Consider the following 23,559-nt stretch of genomic DNA (forward strand, 5'->3'; position numbering starts at 1 on the left):
ATCCTATAAAGGCTACTTGAGAATCAGTATTGGACGTTACTGTAGATCTCGACTCTAGTTACTGTTTATCAAAGCTGTTTACGGTAGAAGGTAGAGTGCTGTTATCACCGAGGAGCCATCCTTGCGAATCAACAACGCCAAATTCGAGATTGTTGGGACAACAAAAATCTTGCCCATTGTCTAGTTTAGTACTTTCTGTGTTATAGTCGAGGCTCCTACGATCTAGCTTTCGAGTGAAAGCCAAGCCCAATTTTTTGTCAATTCCGGTTATTCCGGATTTCAGGTTTCCAATCGCGAATCAACAGGACTGGTTCAATGACGTGATACTGTCTCCCAGGCCAAGTCACATACCTTCACAGTCAATGCGCAGCACAATCCGACCATGAGCTCATTCTTGCACTAACCGTGATAACAATGCACAGTCAAGGAGGCCATTACTCCCGTCGTATTTCTGTAAAATAACGTTCCCGTGACAAATTCTTCCCTCCTACGCACTTTGACTGTACCCGTAGTTGCAGTGTTTAACCCACGCGCAACTGTCGTGTTCGCTGTCCTCGAGTAAGAATGGACGCTTCCCACGACAACGTCGACGAAGATCCCTCCATCCTGGACAGCGCACTGTTGGAAAGTCTCTTTTACAACGAAATGATGCTCATGGAGGAATCCTCTTCCACCAACGCCTTGCGGGCGACCTTATTCTCTTCCTTGTCTGACGATCCACGTCACACGGACGCCGTCACCGATCCGAATACGTACGCCGAAAAGGCCCTGCTCCGTGATTTCGGGGTTGAGGGACCGACACGCCTCGATCCACCCGTATCACTCTGGCCCTCGACGACCGAGACACCAACAGTGGACGGGTCCAGTATGGAGTCGTCATCCTACGTAACGAGTGGGGCCGAACACGACGAAGAGAAAAAGGCCAAACTTGTGACCCAGTTTGCCACCCTGGCGTCACGTTTGGGTATTACCTTGCCACCGCAAGTGGTCCAATCCTTGGCCGGAGTTGCCGCTGGAACCAAAGACCAGCATCCAATTACATCCGGCACACCGCCCCGTAATGGGAACGCACTGGCGACCAACGGCACAGCGGCCAAGATTCAACCGCGTTCCACCCTCCCATCTGGCAACAGCGCCGACGCTCTCTCCAGCCACGTCAAACCTTGTGAACAGGTGCAATTCTTGCACTCCGCTGCCGAAGCCGCGGTGATGACCGTCACCAAGAAGCGTTCTTTTTCGGATGCGGACGGGAATGCCGCCCCCGCCGCTTCCAGTCAGCCCGCGAAACCCGCCTATAGCAAACGACGGAAAAAGCCCCGGCTGGCCGATTGCGAACACAAGCTGCTACATTTACAGACGGAAAACGCCATGCTCAAACGACATCTGGCCAACGTCTCGCAAAAGTCGCAGGCGCAGGATGCGGAGCGCATCCAAGCCGAAGAGAAAATGCGGGTAATGTTGGAACAAAACGCGTCGCCGGAAGAATTGGATGCCGTCGTTAGTTACTACAAGGAGATGTATTCGGACTACGGACGTCGACGACATCAAGAAATTTTGTTTCATTTGGAACAATTACAACGGTAAGTGTTTGGTCTCTGCTTGTGGAATGTATTCTTTCCGTCTCGCCCTTGACGCACGTGCTGATTTATCAACTTTTCTCGTCCTACAGCTTGGCCAATCCAACGAACTTTACCAAAATGGGACTCTGGACACTAGGACAGCAAAGCAAGGGACCGGATCCAATAGCTGGAATTTTGCAAAAAGAACTCGACATTCAGCCGCAGCAGGGACGTAAAATCATCGAACAACGGCAAAAGATTCGCAACGTTTGCTCCAATCTCAAAGAGGTACGTACCTTACGCGAACGATTTGTCGACAACAAACATTTTGCACTTAACTGACTTTCTGTAAACAATCAAATCTGATCTTCCACCCTGCATCAGTGTCTGTTTTTGCTGGGAAAACTGAAGACCTTGTGCGAACAAAAGACTTCTATTTTTCACGATCGCATGACGAAATGCCGTGAAATACTCACGCCTCGCCAAGTCGTCATGCTGTTGGTTTGGATCAACGATCACTCACAAGTATTGCAGAGCGTATGCCCGGGTTGGGGCTCGGAATTACGCTCTAAAGTGCCATAGCATTCTGTAGCGGCCGCAGTCAAGTAAACAGCAGGAGCCATTCGTCACAAACACAGCACCTCACTCGCAATTAGCTGGCAAAAGCTGCTTTGCCTATTGAGTCCTTCCTGTACGATCGGGCTTCAAGCTGTAGACACATTTCGATTTCAGCGAGCTTAAGTTTTTCCCCTAGGAGCACTTTCCATCGATTGTAAGAATAAGACGAACGCAGGTTGGAGTTATAAACATGTATTACTAATTAAGAGAGAAGAAAATATACACTTATGCTGCGATCCGATTTTTACTTCTTCGGAGGCAGTTTGTAGTCGTTGCCGCTTCCAAACTTCCACGCCTCCATGCGCCGCCTCCATTGGAATTTGGTGCGTTCACTCTTCACCGTAGTCTCCATGACAGGTTTGAAGACTGGCGTGACAACAGTGTCCAACAAGCCGTAAGTTCCCATGGTACTCACATGCCCAACCCACTCGGCCAGAGTAGGAATGCCTACGTGCGCCACAATTTGTGGCATAAAAGTCGGATCCGCCTGGAAGCTTCGTAAGAGGCTACCAACCAGACCATCAAATCGAACAACGTCCTGCAAAAAGGGCCGCATTGTCCTGTCTCCCATACCATCCATAGCTTCAAAATTAACCGCAAGAAGCCTGTTCACAAACTTAGGGTCTACTCTTTTCCCCATGCGAACTGACATTGCCTTCTGGAACATCCAAGCAGCACTGAGATTTGGTAGATAAGCATTGATTTGCCCAAGATCTTCTTTCGCAAGGAGATCGTACGTGAGAGCATCGCCTACGGCATCTGATATCCGACCGAGATTGCGAGTCAACGCTCCAAATCCACCAAAGCTCAACGGACTCTGGATTCCGGATGCGTCTCCTACGGCAAGTATTCTATCCCATTTCGGTTTTAATGGAGAATCTCTGTACGTTGGGAAGTACGCAAACAAAACCCGCCGAAAATCGAGGTCTGTCTCGGGATTTTGAATCGAAGGCTGGTATTTAGGGAGTAGTCTCCAATAGTCGTCCATGAGCGTACCCAACGAGATCCGTTTCTCGTGTGCGTCCATATATGTAAAGAGGTACGTTGTCTTCACGTCACTGCTGCCAGGAGCTTGGCCATTCTTGCCAATGCCAACAGGAAATGCTTCCCAAAAGTATTGGTACATGCCATTGTCTCCCTTGTCTTCCATTTCTGAGTTCGTATAGATGATGTCACCAATCAGATTGGTTTCCTTGTCAAATCCGGCAGCACATGAACCAACAACAGCACAAACCCCATCGGGCTTCACTCCTTGTCGTTGCTGTCGTGATATGGGCGATGCGTTCCCCATGCAATCAAGCACCAATCGTCCTGTAATAGGTGCCTTATCTGAGCCAAAATCTAGAGCAGCCCCAACAGTCTCCGAAATATGAACTGCCCTAAGCGGACTTTCTTCCTTGATTACACCGTCGATCGCCTTGAATTTTTCTTTCACAAGATCCAGCAAAACCGCAGGTGAAATGCCTAGGTTTAGAACATTATCCGTTGCTGTCTCGAATCCGACACCATTGTCAAAATATCCGCCTTCGAGGCCGTTTTCCTCGCGATTCTTGAAGCCTGACCGACATGCTGGAAAGTCAGTTTTCAAAGCAGTATCGATGTCGTCTTCACTCAATACACCCAACTCTACCAGCTCTAGCAATTCGTCCATACTGAGATTCCATTCCTGTTCACGGCCACGCAGTTTGCCGGCTTCGACCACACACACGCTAAATCCCTGCAATTGTAATGCTGTTGCAAAGAAAATACCCAACGTCCCACCACATACAACAATATCGTAGTCAAGTTCTTTATTTTGTTGTTGCATAAGCTTCGTCCACGCGGCCGGATTCCCGGACGCGCCATCTTCGATGACGAAATCAGGTATATGTACCTTTTCAGAGGTTTTCGGGTCAAATGTTCGCATACGCTTCCAATTTTCTTCCGCCCGTAAGAAGCCGTCCCACGTAGATTGCCCACCTGCGCCCCCTGCTTGACCTTCCACCGGGATACGTTTCATAATGCGTTCCGTCATCCCTGTTGTATCAAATCCAGGCTGGTAGTCGTCTGGGGTTTCCTGCTTCAACGGTAAAAGCATGATATTCTTTTGCTTGTTCAAATATTGTTTTTGATCTTGTACAAAAGCATCGATCTTCTTCTTTGCTTGTTTCGAGACTTTACCCATCATTCCATACAAATCAATAGGTTTTTGTTTCATCATTCCTGACTGTTTGCTGATGAATGTGTCGAACACGTTCGTATTGCCCGGACTGACGGACCTTTCGTCGACCTTTCCACCTTCATGTGGGTCGTCTGTACTCTGTGTTGCCCTGTCCAACTGCTCTTCCTTTGAGCTAAAAGCCCAATGCAAACTTTGGGGATCCGTTGGTGGCTTGGTTTTCGGAGGTACAGGATTCTTTTGCCTCACATGTTCTTGGGAAAGCGTGTTCCCGGCAGGAAGGGAGGCCTTTGCATTTGCCTTGCGTTGCTCGAATATCGAGTTTGAGCTACTGCTCGCCGTGGCCCCTCTCACTTCTGAGAGTGGTAGTTGTGTGTCCTTCATTGCGGTCTCTTCACGTGGATTGTTCGTTGGCGCCCATTCCGCAGCCAGACTCGACGAACTGTCACTGCTCTCTTTTACGGCTGGGCTGGCGCTCAACGGAGACTGAGGTGACATTGGTAGTGACGTGCTTGCGGACGGTACGTACACTTTCTGCATCGATTTACCGACTCCCGATTGCGCACGTTCAATTTCAGCCTTCACCCATCGGGATTGACCTACCTGCATGGACGCAATCACTTTAGCATTGCGTTGCTCGTACACTGAGTTCGAGTTGCTACTATCAGTGGCGCCTCTCGCTTTCGATGGTGGCGATTGCGCGAACTTCGCCCCAGATTCTTCAGCTGGGCTTTTCTTGGACGCCCACTCCGAGGTCCTACTCGACGACAGAGCAGCGTTTGTTTTTGAAGGGGATCTGCCATTCAGCGGACCCTGGTAGCCATTCAATCCTGAAGAAGGTTGCTCTTGTCCACGACTGGCCCATTCTGTTGGTGAAGACAACTTGTCGACTCCCGCTCCATAGCCATTCAATCCTGAAGAAGGTTGCTCCTGTCCACGACCGTCCCATTCGGTTGCTGAAGACGACTTGTCGACTCCCGCTCCATCACGAGAGTTCTCAAACCCGTCGATCTGGCGTTTAAAGGAACTTGCGCCAAAGGGAACCTGTCCGTTATTCAGCAAGGAGGAAGAAGACGAATCTACTGGCGACGATTCAGCACCAGTACTACTCGTGGCCCAGTCTTCCGTCAAAGAAGACCTACCGGCAACCATTCCGGTACTGGAGCTATCAAAACCCCTGCTCCCATACGGAACCCCGCGGAACGGGACCTGCCCTTTGCTCAACGGAGAAGAATTTGACGAATCCGTTGACGATGATTCACCATAGTCCCCTGCACTATTCGTGGGCCGCTCTTTCGTCGTAGAAGACCTACCGACTCCCCTTCCGGTACTGGGGTTCTCAGACCCCCTGCTCCCATACGGTACACCGCGAAACGGAACCTGCCCTTTACTCAACGGGGAAGAATAGGATGAATCTGGCGATGTCGATTCACCATAGTCCTCAACACCATTTGTGGCCTGGTCTTTCGTCGAAGAAGATGTGTCGACTCCGCTTCCAGCCCTCGGACTCTCGAAGCTATCAGGATTCTTGCGTTTGGAAACAGCACCGTTAAATGAGACCTGTCCTTTACTCAAAGGGGATGAGTACGACGAAGCTGCCAATGTCGATTCGGTGACATCACTACCGCTACTTGCAGCCCAATTGTCTGACCTGCCCCCACTGCCATTACGAGGGGTGTCGAAATTCCTGCTCCCGTACGGAACACCACGGAAAGGAACCTGCCCCTTACTCAACGGGGAAGAGTACGACGAATCTGGCGGTGTCCTTTCACCAAAATCGACAGGACTACGGCCGACCCAATTGTCCGTTGATGACCGTTTGTCGACTCCAGTTCCGGTACTAGGGCTCCCGAAGTTATCGAGATTCGTTTGTTTGAACGGAGTGCCGCCGAGTGGAACCGAAACGTCCTCGTAGACTGGACTGTTGTTTAAGTCGTCAGTAGGTTTGTCAACACTCTTGCGCCCAAATGGCGTACCGCTGAACGGAACCTGCCCCTTACTCAAGACAGACGACGATAAGGCGTCATCTTTAGGACCATTAGCGACCCATTCATCGCCTGGCGATGACCGGCCCACTTCTGTCCCATCACGGCTATCGCCACCGAAAGAAGATCTGGTAAACGGAACTTGTTCGTTGCTCGTCTCAGACGTGTAGGGCATGTGTGGTGGCGTTGACGAAAAGTCATCGTCGATAAGACTTCGGAACCGACGCTGCTCGTTACTGACCTCCGAGGTGTAGGGCATGCGTGGTGGTGGTGACGAAACATCATCGTCAATAAGACTCCGGAATCGCCGCTGCTCATTGCTCACCTCAGATGTATAGGACGTTCTTGGTGATGGCGACGACAAGTCATCGTCGATAAGACTGCGGAACCGCCGCTGCTCGTTACTCACCTCCGAGGTGTAGGGCATGCGTGAAGACGGCGATGAAACATCATTTTCGATAAGACTTCGGGAGGCCCACTCGCCTGCCGACGCGGACCGTCCCAACAGTTGCTCGTTGCTCAATTCGGAAGTGTACGGCATGCGCTGCGGCGACGACGGAGTGTCATTATCAACAAGATTGCGTAACGGAAGCTGTTCAGTGCTTGGTTCGGAACTATATGGCATGGGTGGTGGTGAGGTAACGTCGTCATTCATCGGACTGCGAGTGGCCCATTCGTCAGACTTCAAAGACGGTCCGGTCAGCGCCCATTCCTTCGCGAGCGTGGCAGCATCTTTGTAGTTCGCTCTCCTTGTCGAGGCGGCGGATGCCATTGATGCCGTTTTTGATAAAAAGTTGTTCGGGGGGAGGCCAACGTTCATTGGTGGGAGCGGTGGCACGCTACGGGCCGCAGGCTGGGAACGTCTCATGGGCAGCGGTGGTGGGATGTTGCTGTTTTGGTTCACCCCGTCCCGCTCTGGCGTAGTGTTGCTCCAATATCCATCACCATCGTAATCGTTTTCACGGGAAGAAGAGGCGGTGGATCCTCGAGCATTGGACGCCATGGTTTGCGCAGCACCGTTGACACCTGACGGCAACGTATTCGCCCCCGGGTCGGTGCGGGCGGCCCCGTTCACGGCCGCCCATTCGTCGGCCAAATTGGTCCAGGTACCCCCAATAGTATTGCTTCCCGAAGCGACTCCCCGGGTACCGTATTGGCTTTTGATACCTCCAAATGAAGAAGATTGTTGGGCCCAACTGAAATCGGGTGCCTTGGTCATAGTCATTGCTGGAGCCACCGCTACCGCCACCGGAGGATCGCTGAATTTTGGTGGAGCGTTCGTTTCCGCCGCTGTCTCCACCGCTCGAAAATCTGTCTCCTTCCCTGCCGTTGGTAACTCTGCCTCCTCTGGTAACATTGTTTCTGAAGGAACCTCTGTCTGCCACTCTGGTATTTCTGTTGGTAACATTGCTTCCGTCGTTTCAGTTGTTGGCGTGAGGAATGACGTTGCTTCCGTCGTTTCCATTGTCTCCATTGACAACGTTGTCTCCTCCTTTAACGTCGTCAAAGTCTCTGCCATTGGCAAGGCTGTCTCCGTCACTGCCGTTGAGTTGTTTGTTTCCGCGGTTACTGTCGCTCCCATGGGGAACATGGGGAAAGTGGGAGTGGGATCTTCCTCTTCTCGATTCGAAGACGCCCATTCGTTGGCCAAATCTTCCCAACCGGATCGGGGTGGCGTCGCCGGAGGCCGATTCGTGGCGGTATGCGATCGTGGTGGCTCGTTCGCCGGCACTCTGGTGGGTGCCAAACTTTCCAGATAACTTCTCGCCAGCGCCGCGGCGCCGTCCATACCGCTCCACCAGACGCACAGCAGTGCAACAATGGAACCTTTCATCGTACACGCGTGTTCTCTGTCAACGTGTCTGCACGTGTGTTGCGGCTATTGCGGGTGGAGTACGTGTCGACACGTGTGTGTGTGTGCGTATGCGAGTACCGCACTACAAGATCGTACACGTATGTGTCAAGGGGAGCCACGCTTCCCAGTCCTCTACACCACCAGAACTCGACGCCAAGAGGGAGTCGGTTCTACTCGTGTAAGACTCTACGACTACAACAAGAGAACGTCTCTACGATCCCACAATCAAGAGTGTCTTGGACTATTGTAACAGTGACAACCTTCACAAATTTCTGGCAAGGTATCTCTGTTCTATCAGGATATAAGAATGTATATACCGGTACAGGCGGAGAACGAAGGAAGGAGGAGTTCGTGGTCTCGAAGACGGTACGGTACGGACGGTACGTGTCGAGTTAGATCAAGTCAACAACGCTCGCGGAATTCCCCCCAAAACGGTCCAGTTGGAAAGGTCGCCGAACACCGTTAGTGCAAGGGCCTATGATAGGGAAGATGTCTCGTACCCGCCCAGTCGAGATCCTTGACGTCAAGGAACACTCTTGTGTTGCGCGCAACACTACCTACCTATTCTACCAAGGATCGGTGTGACGGTGAGACGACGACATCAGCCAGTTATTAGGGGTAGAATTTCCCCATCGTGTTCGTTCTTGCCACGTCATAATTCCACAAGCGAATGCCAACCCTAGTCAAAATAACGGTATTCCGTTAGAATTCCTGATTGGTTCAAATCCGTAGGTGACAACTTTCGGACAATTAGGAGGAATCAAGCTAGCTTCGCTCCTCTTCGATGGTGTTCGTGGACGATTTATCGTTACTTTACCATGATAAGTAGATTTTTTGTCGTATCGAAAATCCTAAATTAACGGGCAAGTATTTTATTTACAGAGAAGCCGCTGAACTTATGGTGTGCGTCTTGATATCGGCGGCATACCGATTGCGCGGCAGGCACCGCCAAGTCGATTTTTAGTAGAGCTATCTATCAGTCAAAGCACTGCGTTCCCAGTCAGGTCACCGTTCCATTCCTGACGAAGCAAGGTCCACCGCAGTGGCAAGGCAGTACCTGTCGCTAGTTATATTTATCGCCACATCGCTCGGTCTCACACGTTTGCGAGAAACGGAGCCGACTTTCTCCGTCTGATCCCTTTCTTTTTACCCAGTGAAGACCATTGGGCGTTCCAGGTATTCCTCCGAAACCAACAACACTACACCGTCCTTCCGTTCCACCCGGTGAAAGCCATACACTTCCGTATCCGTCTTTCCTTCCATTATGAAATCACTCGGCACGTCGCTCTTCCTCACCATGACTCTCGCGTCGAGCAGTCTCGCCTTTTTGCCCCGTGCACAACAAACCTGGACGAGTGAGAGTCCCCGCGATTCCGCCATTGCCACGTGGATGAAGGCCGAACGAAACCATGCCGTATCGTCACGTCGGGAGTTCTGGACCGCTACCGCCGCCTCGTTGCTGGTCGTCGCCGGCAGCCACGCGCCTCCCGCACGCGCGTTCACCATTGGGGGCAAGATTTGCTACGGCGACGAAGACCTGATGGTGTCCAAGGCGCACGGCACGTCGGAAACCCCCGTCCAGAACGATCTACTCTACAACGTCAATCCCAAACTAGCCGACCGCATCTGCAGTTACAATCGACACTTTGCCGAACAAGCCGGTTATTACAAAACCACGTCCTGGGAACAAGTCTTGCTCCAACAACAGGCAGCGGTCGGACCCGGCGGGACACCCCAACCCGTTACCTTTTACGATTCCGTCACGGGCAAACCCTTGTTTGTAGCGCCAGTCAACCGCTCCGTACAAGATTTGTTACGAGAATCCGAATTGCACGGATGGCCGTCGTTTCGTGACGATGAAGTCGTCTGGGAAAACGTTCGTGTCTTGCGCCGGTCGGGTGAAACCGTATCCGTGGACGGGACCCATTTAGGTACGTTCCCGTCGTCCGTAGTCGACAACACACTCGTATATGCTTCTTCGTTGCGATAGTCGCTTACACACACTCACATACTCTTTGTAACGTTTCCTTTCCTCTTCCGCACGCTCAGGTCACAACCTTCCCGACCGCAAGGGCAACCGGTACTGCATTAACTTGGTGAGCGTGGCCGGTCGACCCACCAATACGGTATAGACCGTATCCTTTAGAAGAACTACCACCCGTACGCCTTGTACTGTACAATCGCTGGTTGATCAACAAATAGCTCCATTTCCTAAAGTATCTAGAATATTCCCATGCTGTCCCATGGTCGGGGTCCGTCTCTTCGTTGCCTTGCACGAAAAACCACCCGTCCCGCGGATGCATTCTCATCACCAACCCCTCCCGCACTAAGTGGAAGGGTGTTCTACATATCTACCTATCTACAACCTGAAGTAGTAGAAAAAAATTGGCAAATATTGTTTTTTAAAATGTATGGGTTAGTTTACAACCGACGCAACGCGATGATCAGTTACGGCATCATCCGGATTGCTACCTATTTGGTAGGTAAGGGTACGCCCGCCGGTTCAATTGCACCACGGGTAAACGAAACGTAGGCGGTCCAGAAGAAGGATACAATGTGACGAAAGGGCATACGCAGATGCAACGGTAAAATAAATTGAATGCAGTCACTGGGTCCCCAAAGTTTGACCATGGCCGCCAAATCGTCCTGGATATTGTTGGCGTATTTCCCTACTCCGTCCTTGACCCAATCCGCCGGATTCCAGCTTTTGCCACCAACAAATTCCTTGACGGTGTAGTACGTTGGGAAGTACATAAAGGGCAAATGCACAAACAGATCAAACAATACCATCCGCCCGGCATCCAGAATCCCGGCCTTGTCCTTGAGTTTATCGGCAAAGGATAGCTTGGCAAAACGATCCATAGTGGGGAACCACTGACGGTACTTGTTTACCATGATCCACCACTGGAAGCCGCCCAGATAGGCGCAACCAAAGACGACAAAAATACCGTTGCGCTTCCAGTCTACTTCCGACAGAGTCTTCCCTTCGGCCACCATTTGTACCATTAAATCGGCAGCCGCCGTCTTTGCGGTTGCCACAAACAGCTGAAAGGCGAACGGATGGTCCTTGGGAATCGACCAGATGCTGCCACTGGAGGCGGCGGCTTCCAGTTTGGCATTTTTGGCGGCGAGGTTCTGGGACACCGTTTTGGCATTGTTTTTGCCGTTTTCCACGGTCGCTCGCAGAGTTTTGCCAGTTTTTGTGAAAGCCCGACGGGATGCCTGAATTGTCTGCGGAGCAGCCAAGCCACGATAAAGTCCAATCATGGCAATTAGTAAAGGCAACACGCGACGGGTCTTCATTGTCCACAAACGGCAAACAACGCTTACAGGATGACAGCGGTAGAGTAGCGGGGCCGAAGAGGTTGCAATTTTGTGACGGGTCGACGTCAGTGGATGACGTATGAATGGGGGATGAGGCATACGAGGTCGCTTCTATGATGCAATTGTTGCCGTTTGCGGGTCTTGGAAAAAGACCTCGAGTCCTTTGCTGACGTATTCATATCCATCCTTCAACCTTCCGGACTGGTTCCAATCTGTCACGATTCTGCCTTGGGCATGTCAAGTGACAAATTTCGTTTACCTTTTCAGACCTCGTGGTCGGTCTTCTGGACGGACGGTGGTACGGAACACGCTATTGGCTTGCCAAGAAACCGGTTCGTCAAGGAAGCCAACTCTCGGTAGACGTACGTACAGACGGAAAGAACGGCAATTGCAGTGTCGTGTTCCCAATCACAAAAAAGACCCAGACTACCATTCGGCTTCACCTCGCTACTAGTAGCACAGTACGAACAGTGTATAACACACTCCGCTTTTGTCGCTATTTATCCGCTATAGATAGGCAATAGCTCCATTGAATCGAAAGTCGACAATTTTCCAGTTCAGTTCACCCTTTTCTTCGTCGTATTCTCTTTGAAAAGCAGTCACGTACGAGTTCGCCCGGATATCGTCCTCGGCTCCTTCCACAATCTCGTCGTCTTTCTTCTTTTTCACACAGTTAATTTGTTGCGCCATGAAATGCAGAATGATAATAGGCGATCCCCTGTTGACTTCATCCGGCTGTGGTGGCAATTCAACAGGGTAACGTCGGAGTGGTTAGTTTCGCTCCCACATTATTTCGAACGATTTTCCTCGACTCGCGCTATTGGGTGGTCGTCGCCGCACGTACCTCAATGGCCAAAATCTCCGAATTCATGATTCCCAGCAAGTTTGTATCAATCTGTACGCCTTCCTTTTCTCTTGCCGTCATTTCTGCTGCAAGTCGCTTGAACACGCCCTCTCCCAGCCACGGCTTCAGTTGATTGATGCGTCCTTCCAAAAACCACTGCATAATTTGTGGCAACGTGTGTTCAACGACATCCGCCTTCCAGTCTTCCAGAGTGAATTCTGGATCGAGCTGTCGCAGCTCCTTGACGGCCCGGGTTTCCGGCGATTCTGCCGTCAGGGTATCGTATACGGACGATACTCGGTACACCCATGGATTTTGTGACGTCTCCCAGGCTTCTTTGGCGTCTTCCCGAATATGATCCACCCTGGCCTTGGCGTCTCGGGCTCCAGATTTGTCGTATATTTCTTCAGTTCGTGACAAGATGTCCTGAATAATGGGTGCCGCCGTGAGTCGCTTCTGCATTCGTTCCCACGCCGTCAAATGCTCCGCTTCCTCAATGACCATAATTTCTACCGGACCCGTGTAGGGCTTCTCGCCTTCGGCAGTTGCCACGGGGTGAATCTTTTTGTTAATGTCTTTGCGTTGTCCCGATCGAACGAGCTCATTCCACGTGTGACCGACTTCTTTGCGAAAGCCTCCCCACTGGTCGGCCAGTGTCGCCAGGAAGTTGTCGGGCAGGATACTCCTGGTACTACTTTTTTCGTTCGACCCACTGTCTTGTACTTTTTCGTTCTCTTCATTCTGCAACCGGTGTATCGTATCTTGAAAGGATTCGGTAGTATCCGCAGTACGATTCCGCTCTTCGTCCGGTTTGGTCGTGGCGAACGTTCGTGTCGGCGGTGGACGAAGACGCGTGGGTGCCGTCCGGACCCGTGCACACAAACTCCGCGATTGCCGTTGGGCCACGCGAAGCACTAGCATACTAGGCATATGTCGTTCTTTGGTGTACACGCACACACACACACAGAGTGTCGTAATTGGTCAGGCAACAAGGACGATAGCACGTTGAGTTAGGGTGAGAGTGAAACCAGAGCGAGATTTGGAGGAAATGCACGCCCTTACGGGTGGGTGCCCCAACCAAAATCCAACGTCGGACCCCGTTTTACGATTCCGTGTCCGTTTTCTTGGCTTGGAAGAAAAAAGCGAACGTCTTTTCTGTATGACGGACTCGTGACAGACTGGTCGAGGCGGCGTGTGGGAACGATCACATCACGACGACTGTGCGTATCGAGTTCATCGAGACGATCACAACTAGGTTTGTGTTCTGTCAAACAAAAACCGGACCGAATTCTTCGATACAGAGATTTTGGTACGATACGAGTTCGTGAACGGGTGGAACTGGGAACACACCATCCAACGCTGCGCAAGCCGAACAAACAGCACCGCGCGGCGGACGAAAGGAAAATACCGTATACGGTATTATTCGTACGATTCCGTGTAGGGGGGGGGCCGCATCCGCCAAACTTCCGGCACACTTACACGACAGGAGCGGGGATGGGGTCACACAGCATCCCCCATCACATTCCTGCATGCATACACACGTAGATAGACTGAAACTTCTTTTCTCTACTTCTCGACAGCTACAGACGACCAGGAAACAACTTGACGACCAGAATTAAATACAAAACTCACAGTTTCCTTGCGCAAAAAAACTTTTTAGACAATGTCGGTCCCAACGGAATCGGTCAGTAGGCAGCGGGCGGTCCATCGGAGAGGAGTAATGGCCTTACTTTGTTCGATAACAATGGTCCGCGCCTACCAGGTCCATCGGACACCGGCGTCGTCCAACACGTACCAAAATACCCAACCGTATCGGGCCATCCCACAACATCACGCCTGGCGAGAACATGGCAGCCGGAGAAATCGGTGGAGTATGGACGTCGAACGTCCAAGTATCCAAGACGACCGGAAATACGTACAGCGATTGAACCACGTGCTGCAATATTGGAACGGATCACCATCATCCCATACGCCGAGTAGAGGCGGCACCAGTACTTTGTCAAAGTCCGAGACTGCCGGCGCGCTTCACGAACAATCCGCACACGCCTCCGCAACTTCGCACGGAATGCCTTGGCGATCTTCAATCGATGGCAGTTACAGCCACGAACAACTGTTCTACATGCCCTTTTGGGAATGGCAGGTAGAGTTTATGAAATCGACTCTTACCAATTTTCGAGGTCTGCCGGTGCGTTCCCGGTCGGGGCGGGACATGTCTTACGTGGAAAGCGGGACAAGCGTGCCGACAAGGTCTTCTGGAAAACCAATGCGCATGCACACGTGTTGCTTTGCTTCGGACGAATATAAACAGATACGCTTGACGACTCTGGATGCGGGACCCCGAACCCAAGTGTTTACATCCTTGTGGTATCCCAATCCAGAATATGATTTGCCTGTATTGGGCATCGACTTGCTACAGTTCAACGAAAAGAAGCATTTGTGCGTAGTGGACTTTCAACCCTTGCACACGAGCGAAAACGACCATACAGTTGATCGTCGTCACGTAGAACCACGCCAAGAAACGTTGGCGTCGATTCGTTCACAGTACCCTAGTTTGCAAGGGAGCATGACGAAACGATTCTACGACGAAACGCAATTCTTCTCGTCCCAAATGCTGCTGGCTCGCGATCCACCGGACGGCAGCGACCCGACCCGCATGGTGAACGACGAGTTGTTCCCAGCCTATCAGCGGTACGTCGAAACGCACGTGGAAATGGTGCAGTCGGCCACGCCGGACCCGTCCACTGTACCCACCGTGCTGGATCGACACGCGGCCTACGACGAATATTCAGCCGCCCGGGATCCGGCACACGCCTTGCTAGCTCGTGCGTTTGGACAAGACTGGGCCGACGAGTACGTGTACGATGTACTCTTTCCACTCTCGCAAAAGTAGGATTTGGATCAAGTAGGAGTACGGACCCCGGACGAAATTGTAACACTAAAACCAACCCTCTAGACGCATGCGTACGTTGCTGTCCCCATGATTGCGATACCAGATTTGAGAATTGTACGAAACGATTGCGTTGATCGATGTGGTGTGATGCAACCCCCTTCCTACGACCACCTTCTTTCCCTGTATCGAAATTTGTGCATAGAAATGGTAATCTCTTGAATACAGTATTAGTATATATATATAAATGTATAAAATGTATATCGCTAGAATCTACAACCACCGTGGTGGGCCATGCAAGTATGCGTTTCTACCGTTGCGAAGCTGCTACCGCAACGAATGGCCTTGTTGGTACCCCCGCGTGAGGGTCTCCTCCCTGGGCGAACGGGTTGCCACCCCCGCCCTGTTTCGGTGGTGGGGCTCCAGGCATGGCGGGAATGACAAAGGTTTCTGGCCGGGTACTAGAGGAGAATAAAAAGTCGTGTACAAAGTCGGCGGCCCAGTCGGCCCCAAACATGGCAGCAAAGAGCCCCGTGGCGGGATCCCGTTCCGCAGAATATGTATCGTAGGCTTGTTGACGCGCCAAGACATTGGAGACGTCCGCGGCGACTGGTGTAGTCGAACGCAATAGATTCAAGTGCGTTTCGACGTAGCGAGAAAAGGCGGGGAACAAATCTTGGCTCACAACACCCTCGTCTTCGAAACGGGCAAACAACATTTGTTGCGAAAAGAACTGCGTTTCGTCGTAAAATTTGCTGCTCATGCGGCCCTTGAGCGTATCGTACTCCTCTTTGATGGGCTGCAGCAGGTGTTCAAAGGGCGTCGAATGATCGTTCTCGTCTTGGTGGAGGGGTTGAAAGTCAACAATGGCGAGATACTTTTTGCGGTTGAACGCCAGCAGGTCGATGCCGAGGACGGGAAGGTTGTACGCCGGGTCGGGATACCAGACCGAGTTGAAGACTTGGGTATTGTCGCCGGCATCGTAGTAGGTCATGCGAATCTTGTGGTATTCCTTGCTGGATGCGCAAAGATTCACAATACGCGCTTTTTTCTGGCCGTTTTCGTTAAAGGCAAAATCTCTCTTCCCGTTGGTACAAGGCATGACTCTCAGATCAGTGAGGTTGTCCTTCATAAACTGCATTTGCCATTCCCAAAAGGGCATGTAGAGAAGATCGTCGTCTTTGACTTTTGGGTCGATGGAAGATTTCCAGGGCATGCCGTGCTGTGCTTCGGCGTGCTCCAGGCTTCGGAAGGGCGTCGAGCTTTCCCGTAACCGTTGTTCCAGATTGAACCGTGCCACGGGGTCGATGACATCGGATTCGGAGTCCATCCGCAACAACGAGGGGACTGAGATCCTCGCTGTCGACGTTACCTGGCGACCCACAAACGTGGACTTTCTTGCTCCGCTGTTGCCGGTAGTGTACGCATCCGCGGTAACGGCTACAGTAGCTGCCAAGAGAAGATGTTGAGCCTTCATCAGTGTTGATTTACAAATCTTGTGGATGGAAATAATCTGGATATTTCAACAGACACCTGAGGGGAGGACCAGACCGAAATATATGTCGATTGTAGTGAGAGACACAAGCTGGTGGGGGGTCGATCTTTCTCGGTTTATTTTCTTCTTTCTCTCGTCCCCCAAGTGTTCGTATTCGAGCGGCTGGTGTGCGGGTGGGCGGGGGGTCGCGCACACACATCCGATCGCTGTGGTTCAAGTTTGGATTGATCCGCTTGAACTTGATGGATCGCGGGATCGGGGGGAATGCAGAATGCTGCAGATGTTGACATATCGGTCCGTCAACCATGGAAACGTCAGCATTTGTCGTAGTGGGACAATCGTTTTCGCTTTTGACGAGAGAAGGCCAGACGAAAGTGGATCCGTCAACCAACGCGTTGTTTTGGGCGTTCCTACTAGTCAGAACGATACCGAGTCTATATGTATGCTACGATTTCGCATTGTTCCGTAAGTGTTACACCTTAAATCTTGTAAAGTACCTTTCCTTTGCTCTTGCCCGCTTCCAAATACATGTGTCCTTCCGCAGCGTCGTCCAAGGAAAAGGTCGTGTCCACGGCGACCTTGAGTTTGCCTGCTTGCAACCAGTCGAAAACTTCGCCAGCCCGCCACACCAATTCTTCGCGATCGACAGTGTAGTCTAGTAATTTCGGACGCGTCACATAGGCTGACTTGCCAATCAAGCGCAAGACGGGAAACGCCGGGACGGCACCGGAGGCGTTCCCAAACGACACGAAAATACCCCGTCGGGCCAACGAGTTGATCGAAATATCCATGGTTGCTTTGCCAATTCCGTCAATCACACACTTGACACCTGCGCCACCGGTGATTTCCAAAACTTTGGCCGTAACGTCCACGGATTCGTAGTCTTCATACGACGTTCCCGCAACCTCGTCGAGGAGGATCAGTTCGTCGCAACCTAAGTTGCTAGCAATATCCGCCTTTCCCTTGGGCGCCGTTCCAATCACTTTGAATCCGCGCAATTTCGCCATTTGCGCAGCCCACTGGCAGGTTCCACCGGCGACTCCGTGAATCAAGCACCACTCGCCGGATTTGATCAAGTCCGCGTGCGCCGACGTGACGAGGTAGTGTGCCGTGAGGCCCTGCACGACACACGACGTGGCCACGTCCAAACCGATACTGTCCGGGACGGGCAACAGTTTCGCGGCGGGAACCGCCGTGTATTCAGCGTATGAACCAAAGACGGAGTAGGCCACACGGTCACCGACGTTGATTCCCTGAGCGGCGGCTTCGTCCGAGACGGCCGCGACCGTACCACCACCTTCCTGGCCGCCAATGAAAGGCAAATCACGGGCGTACAAACCCTTGCGATGGTAGGTATCGATAAAGTTAATACCAGCAAATTCGTTCTTGACAATTACCTGGTTAGCTCCGAGTGATGGGGTAGGAAAGTCCGTTTCCACTTTGAGGGCGTGAGCGTCACCCGTTTCGCGGACGACGGCAGCCTACACGTGTATCGGGAGGAAAAGAATGTGTGAACTATTGAGACAGAACAGTGCTATTGAAAGGAAAGAACAATGCGTAGTTACAGTCCCCCCGCCGATCTTTGACGGGCGGTGCGCTAGGAAACCGTGCATCGACGTGCTCCAAGGAACTCGCCTATTCTCAAACTGGATCATCGATCGACCTGGACTACTCGATTTTTTTGCTTACCTTCATGGTTGATGGGATGGAAGACATGCTTCGGCGGAGCACACCGGTCAGTGACGAGTTGCGGGAAATAGTTTGAAAGGCTACGAACATGATTGATCTCTATCGTGGTCGATTTACTTTGACAGTCGACAACTCGGTAGGCCAAATGATGAAGGGCTTGACTGTGAGTGTCGCGTCTGGCGTCTGTCTCCCTCGAACGAGCTGACTGTGAGAAAGAATCCTTGCAGGTCCGATTTTTTCGCGGTCGCGTACGGTTCACAACGTCAGACATACATTTTGAGTATTCGGAATTCAGAATTTACAGGATTTTACCGTACTAGTCAAAATTGATCGTTTTTTCTCACGTCGGATGTAGGAGTGGGTGACTGTGAGTCGTGATTGTAGGTCCGAGTCCTCATCTTGTCCACATTTGGAACACTTCGGACGTTTTTGCACGTCAATAAGGGGTATAGGAGTAATAGTAAAGAACGGGATGTTACAAACTCCATTCAAAGTCCACGCATTTCGGATCTTCTGTGCGTATGCAGCGCAAAAGCCTCATTTCCTACAATCAAGAGCGTTCGGCGTTGAGCAACACCGAGTTAGCAGAAATTTGGAAGGTTCCACATGAAGGTGAGAATCCATCGAAAATGCGTCTGCCCACCGTGAGTATCCGCAGTTCACTTTGCCGTTTATGCTTACGTAACTAACATGAAAAGAAATACTGGGATGTTTTGCGAAGTTACTGCTATCTGAGATTCTAAAACAGCTAACTTTAACTTGAAACGCGCAATTTACATCAGTGTTACACAACTTCTGGAGTTGTCGCCGAGCTGCCGATACAGCACCGATTAGCAATCCCTGATCCTGAGATGGCGAAAATGCAAGGATAAAACAGGCGGTATATGAATACATAATAGGAGGACAAAGCCGTCACCTATTCAATATTCAATTACATGCTGATTGGCATCCGTTCAAACTGCAGGAATATTCTTGTCGATTCGAAAAGACAAGGAAACAGCCGTTATCCTTTATATTCAACCAGATCTTATAATGTTAAGCAATCACGTGACAATAATGATCTCTCTATACCTTATATAAGAAAGGGTTTTACATTTATACCGAAAATCTAGACAAATCCGTTTGCCTCCCATTTGGCCTGCGCGTAGGATTACTGCCAATCCTTCTCGCTCAAATTTGGTTCTCACACAGTGATGGCAGCAGTCCACTCTTCCATGTATGACCACAATCAGCATTTCTTGGCAATTACGGTAGCGTGAAAACAAGCAGCCATGGTGCGCAATGGCAATGTAAGGTTCGCTCCGGTCCGGACTATCAACAAACTACCCCGTTTCTTTTTCTGTGCTTCCGGATTCCTTGCCCTCTTGGTAACGACCGAAATATGGTTCGCACCCTTCGATTTCAATTTTTCCTTGCTTCGAGCCACGTATGCCGTCCAGCTAGAGACACCCTCACCTTTGCAATCCACAGATCTTGCGGCGAGTCACAGTTTTGGCTTTTTCGACGATATTCCGAATGAAACCTGGAAGTTGATGCGTAGCAAAGCCTTGGCATTTCAACATTACATGTATCGAAACAGTCCCGACATCGGGTCAGAGCGGCCTTGGTTCTGGTATCTCAACAATCTGCAGCCAGATTTTACGTGCTCTCACGTCTTTCGAGTCGGAGGACACGGAGACGGTCCAAAATGGGTGTGCGATCCGCATCGGTTGCGAAAGAAAGAAGACGACTGTCTGGTTTATTCCTTCGGAAGTAACGGACAATATCAGTTCGAAGACGGCTTGATCGACTTGATCGGACACGAACGCTGCGAAATTCATGTTTTTGATTTTGGTAATTTCGATCGCTCGCAAAACGCAGGCAGGAACATTCACTACCATAAATGGGGACTTGGTAGCAGCTATGATGAGGCATACAATATCAAGCTCAAGAGCTCTGGCCGACATTTAGAAATTTTGACTTTTCAAGAGACCCAGCAACGTCTAAACCACGTGAATCGCACAATTGATCTGTTTAAAATTGACTGTGAGTGGTGTGAATGGAGTAATTATAAGGATTGGGTCGACGTGGACGCTCGGCAAATCTTGGTTGAGGTACATGGTTTGCCCTCCACAAACCCAGCAACAAATCCGTTGAACACGAAAGGATCCGATTTCTTCAACGCCTTTCGAGAAAACTCATATGCCATGTTCAGCAAAGAATTGAACCCGTACAATTCGGAATGTTACGAAATCGGTTATATCAAGTTAGCGAAGGAATTTTGGAAATCATCGACTGAAGATGAATCTCCCACAATCTTATCAACGAGATTCTAACTGGTCAAGGAAAATAAGCAAACTAGCAATAACATAACTCTAAGTTTTGCTTCAAGAGAAGCAATTAACTATCTCGGCTACGGGAACCTTGACCCCGCTTTCAAGGTACAATGGTTTTGATCAGCAATCTCATGATTGCATAAAAACAAATTCTTGATTGCTTAGTAATAAGTTCTTGATTGTGTTAACAGTAAAAGTCGATGTGGGAGCTAAAATTAGCCGAAGCTATACCTATGTGGCTAGGTGTGAAGATTGTTGGCAATTCGCAATTCGTAGGGCTACTTGCCAAAACCCTGGTTGTTTTGCCCCTGGAAATCCGGCTCGTGTAAATAGCTGTAAAACATGTCACCGTCAGAAGCAACCGCGCACAAACGCCATTTGTTTCTTTTGATCCTGGAAATAGTAGAGAGGTGACTTTTCTTTTCGCATCAGTGAAGCAACTACATCTGCAATCGCAATCCACACATAGTGCTCACCTTGATTGTGTATAACAGGAACAAATTGTTAGCTCAGCCTGACAAGCCGTTGAAGCCATTTTCTATCAGTCTAACGGAAAACGAACGCGTCTGGTGGCTTGAATGAGTCCTCCGACTATGGTAAAGCGAAGTCTCGACCACATGGCTGGAAACGACCTGGACAATTTGAAACCTATGGTACGTTGCTCGTTCGACTTCAGCATCGATATCGATGCATCATTTAGCGAACGCGCTAAATACATGTAAGGTTATTTTCTAACCGCAATCCCCCAGGAAGTTGACACTAGAAGATCGTCTGAAAATGCTAGGGGTATACGTGGGTCTCTACTGACCCTTCTCAGCCGCCCGTCGCCTTTCGGAAACGAGACTGGACCATTGGCATGTGGCGAGTTTGAACCGCTTCCGAAACTAAGTTCCTGTTACGCTACTACAGCTTCTGACCATGAATCCCCTTTGACGAAAGCCAAAATTCTCGTCGTCGGTGCTGGAGGGTTGGGTTGTGAAATTCTCAAGAATCTTGCGATGTCCGGCGTGAGAGATGTGGACGTAATTGATCTTGATTCAATCGACGTGACCAATCTAAATCGTCAGTTCTTATTCCGTCAACGAGATGTCGGCACATCAAAGGCGAAAACCGCAGCTGCTTTCATCAACGAGCGCTGCCCTTGGATGAGCGTTACAGCTCACCACGGTATGATTCAGGACAAGGAGCCGTCGTTCTACTCCTCCTTTGATTGTATCATATCGGGACTCGACAACGTTGAAGCTCGTCGTTGGCTCAACGCGACTGTGGTCGGACTCGTAGAGTTCGATGACGACGGCGATATGGATCCAGCCTCAATCATTCCGATTATTGATGGCGGAACGGAAGGATTTTCAGGACAAGCTCGTTTTATCCTGCCGCGTATCACGAGCTGCTTTGAGTGTACAATCGATGCTTTTCCGCCACAAATTGCTTTTCCGTTATGCACGATTGCCGAGACTCCACGCAAACCGGAACATTGCATTGCATACGCGTCAATTCTTCAATGGCCGAGAGAATTTCACGATAAGAAGCTCGACAGTGATGATCCGGATGACATGAAGTGGGTCTACGAAAAGGCGTTGGAGCGAGCAAAGCAGTACAACATTGACGGGGTTACATATATGCTAACCATGGGCGTAGTCAAGAATATAATTCCTGCCGTTGCGAGTACCAACGCAATCATTGCGGCGGCGTGCGTGAATGAGGCGATAAAATACATCACCTTTTGCTCACAGAATCTCAACTCATACATGATGTACATGGGGTCTGAGGGTGTTCATTGTCACACGTTTGCATACGAGCAAAAAGATGATTGCCCGGTTTGTACCTCGACTGTGCAAAAAATGACAATTTCTAAGACAACTACGCTGAACGAGCTATTGCAAGAGTTTCGCGCGGGTCCCTTGCGTCTGAAATCGCCAAGCCTCGTCAGTTCAGGCGGAAAGACGCTTTACATGCAAAAGCCTCCAGCCCTAGAAAAAGCGACTCGATCAAATTTAGACAAGCCGGTGTCGTCCCTTGTGGAATCTGGTGAAGAGTTGACTGTAACAGATCCCCTGCTTGAGAGCATTGCAGTTGGGGTGTCAATTACGTTTGAATAACAGAACCATCCAATTTTACTGACTGTAAAAGTAGATTTGCTTTAAGCAAGACAACTTTGCAGTCAAGCCAGCAGAGCTTGAGTACGTGGCTGTGACTATCTGGCAGCTGTCACGTGCCTCCATTTGATCATAGTCCGTGTTTGCCAATAGGGAGCATAGTTCAAGTGGTTTGCAGAGGCTGTCTCAACCAAAGGTGTTAGTTCGCCATCCCCCCGTTTGAATCCACAGAAAATGGTTGAGTGCAATAGCAGCTTCCGTCGACAGAGATTTGTCTGCAAAATCTATATCGTCCCACTGATCGGGATCTTCCTCCGCGATTTGTATTGCTTCTTCAAGCGAAAGTTGCTCCTCGATGACGACTCCAATCGGAACATTCCAGCCCTCGCGACATAGCATTTTCTTGCGAATAGCGTGCAGGCCTCCTTGGCGGAGCTCATCGTCCAATGAATTTCTTAGCGGAAGCGCAAATGCCATAGCCCCCACCCCACCGTGATTTTGAATGATGCTCTCGACTTGTGATATCCTTTCGACGTCTGCTATAGCACTAGCCGAGGACAGGTAAGGATCGGATACAGCGATTCCAAAGCAAACGGGCGTTTTTATTAGACACAGAATGCTTTTCAGAGGCGTCAGCTTGGACAGCATAACACTTGGAGATAAAACAATCATTGTCGTGAGGATTGTGTTAGGCCATAAGACTAACAGTAAAACATACAAGCCTCATGCTG

At 50.5% G+C, this 23,559-nt stretch overlaps 11 protein-coding genes across 11 annotated transcripts; 5 read left to right on the forward strand and 6 right to left on the reverse strand.

Moving 5' to 3' along the window:
- Nucleotides 1–564: 564 nt before the first annotated feature.
- Nucleotides 565–2,141, forward strand: PHATRDRAFT_33765 (predicted protein; the record flags this gene model as incomplete). Its single annotated transcript, XM_002178167.1, has 3 exons — nt 565–1,580; nt 1,670–1,847; nt 1,944–2,141. 3 exons carry the CDS (start codon nt 565–567, stop codon nt 2,139–2,141), a joined length of 1,392 nt encoding a protein of 463 aa, XP_002178203.1.
- A 910-nt stretch (nt 2,142–3,051) lies between these two features.
- Nucleotides 3,052–4,191, reverse strand: PHATRDRAFT_3296 (predicted protein; the record flags this gene model as incomplete). The annotated part of the gene is made up of 1 exon (XM_002178438.1): nt 3,052–4,191. A coding segment is annotated over one exon (1,140 nt), but the record flags the coding sequence as incomplete, so codon positions are not given.
- Nucleotides 4,192–9,472: 5,281 nt separating this feature from the next.
- On the forward strand, nt 9,473–10,307 carry PHATRDRAFT_33767 (predicted protein; the record flags this gene model as incomplete). The annotated part of the gene is made up of 2 exons (XM_002178168.1): nt 9,473–10,106; nt 10,225–10,307. 2 exons carry the CDS (start codon nt 9,473–9,475, stop codon nt 10,305–10,307), a joined length of 717 nt encoding a protein of 238 aa, XP_002178204.1.
- Nucleotides 10,308–10,647: 340 nt separating this feature from the next.
- On the reverse strand, nt 10,648–11,478 carry PHATRDRAFT_33768 (predicted protein; the record flags this gene model as incomplete). The annotated part of the gene is made up of 1 exon (XM_002178439.1): nt 10,648–11,478. One exon carries the CDS (start codon nt 11,476–11,478, stop codon nt 10,648–10,650), a length of 831 nt encoding a protein of 276 aa, XP_002178475.1.
- A 497-nt stretch (nt 11,479–11,975) lies between these two features.
- Nucleotides 11,976–13,874, reverse strand: PHATRDRAFT_44351 (predicted protein; the record flags this gene model as incomplete). The annotated part of the gene is made up of 4 exons (XM_002178440.1): nt 11,976–12,234; nt 12,344–13,265; nt 13,406–13,607; nt 13,694–13,874. The coding sequence occupies 4 exons, from the start codon at nt 13,872–13,874 to the stop codon at nt 12,007–12,009; spliced, it is 1,533 nt and encodes a 510-aa protein (XP_002178476.1). The 3' UTR covers nt 11,976–12,006.
- A 213-nt stretch (nt 13,875–14,087) lies between these two features.
- PHATRDRAFT_33770 (predicted protein) lies at nt 14,088–15,233 on the forward strand (the record flags this gene model as incomplete). The annotated part of the gene is made up of 1 exon (XM_002178169.1): nt 14,088–15,233. The coding sequence occupies one exon, from the start codon at nt 14,088–14,090 to the stop codon at nt 15,231–15,233; it is 1,146 nt and encodes a 381-aa protein (XP_002178205.1).
- A 457-nt stretch (nt 15,234–15,690) lies between these two features.
- Nucleotides 15,691–16,239, reverse strand: PHATRDRAFT_10830 (predicted protein; the record flags this gene model as incomplete). Its single annotated transcript, XM_002178441.1, has 1 exon — nt 15,691–16,239. A coding segment is annotated over one exon (549 nt), but the record flags the coding sequence as incomplete, so codon positions are not given.
- A 965-nt stretch (nt 16,240–17,204) lies between these two features.
- PHATRDRAFT_18893 (predicted protein) lies at nt 17,205–18,562 on the reverse strand (the record flags this gene model as incomplete). The annotated part of the gene is made up of 2 exons (XM_002178442.1): nt 18,415–18,562; nt 17,205–18,206 (listed from the first exon to the last, which is right to left on the reverse strand). Exons 1-2 carry the CDS (start codon nt 18,502–18,504, stop codon nt 17,205–17,207), a joined length of 1,092 nt encoding a protein of 363 aa, XP_002178478.1. The 5' UTR covers nt 18,505–18,562.
- Nucleotides 18,563–19,685: 1,123 nt separating this feature from the next.
- PHATRDRAFT_33773 (predicted protein) lies at nt 19,686–20,729 on the forward strand (the record flags this gene model as incomplete). Its single annotated transcript, XM_002178170.1, has 1 exon — nt 19,686–20,729. The coding sequence occupies one exon, from the start codon at nt 19,686–19,688 to the stop codon at nt 20,727–20,729; it is 1,044 nt and encodes a 347-aa protein (XP_002178206.1).
- Nucleotides 20,730–21,346: 617 nt separating this feature from the next.
- Nucleotides 21,347–22,831, forward strand: UBA3 (ubiquitin-activating enzyme E1, protein 3; the record flags this gene model as incomplete). The annotated part of the gene is made up of 2 exons (XM_002178171.1): nt 21,347–21,382; nt 21,479–22,831. The coding sequence occupies 2 exons, from the start codon at nt 21,347–21,349 to the stop codon at nt 22,829–22,831; spliced, it is 1,389 nt and encodes a 462-aa protein (XP_002178207.1).
- A 183-nt stretch (nt 22,832–23,014) lies between these two features.
- Nucleotides 23,015–23,500, reverse strand: PHATRDRAFT_33775 (predicted protein; the record flags this gene model as incomplete). Its single annotated transcript, XM_002178443.1, has 1 exon — nt 23,015–23,500. One exon carries the CDS (start codon nt 23,498–23,500, stop codon nt 23,015–23,017), a length of 486 nt encoding a protein of 161 aa, XP_002178479.1.
- Between the last annotated feature and the right edge of the window lie 59 nt (nt 23,501–23,559).

Source organism: Phaeodactylum tricornutum, chromosome 4, assembly GCF_000150955.2.
Source record: "Phaeodactylum tricornutum CCAP 1055/1 chromosome 4, whole genome shotgun sequence".
NCBI classification, from domain to species: Eukaryota; Bacillariophyta; class Bacillariophyceae; order Surirellales; family Neidiaceae; genus Phaeodactylum; species Phaeodactylum tricornutum.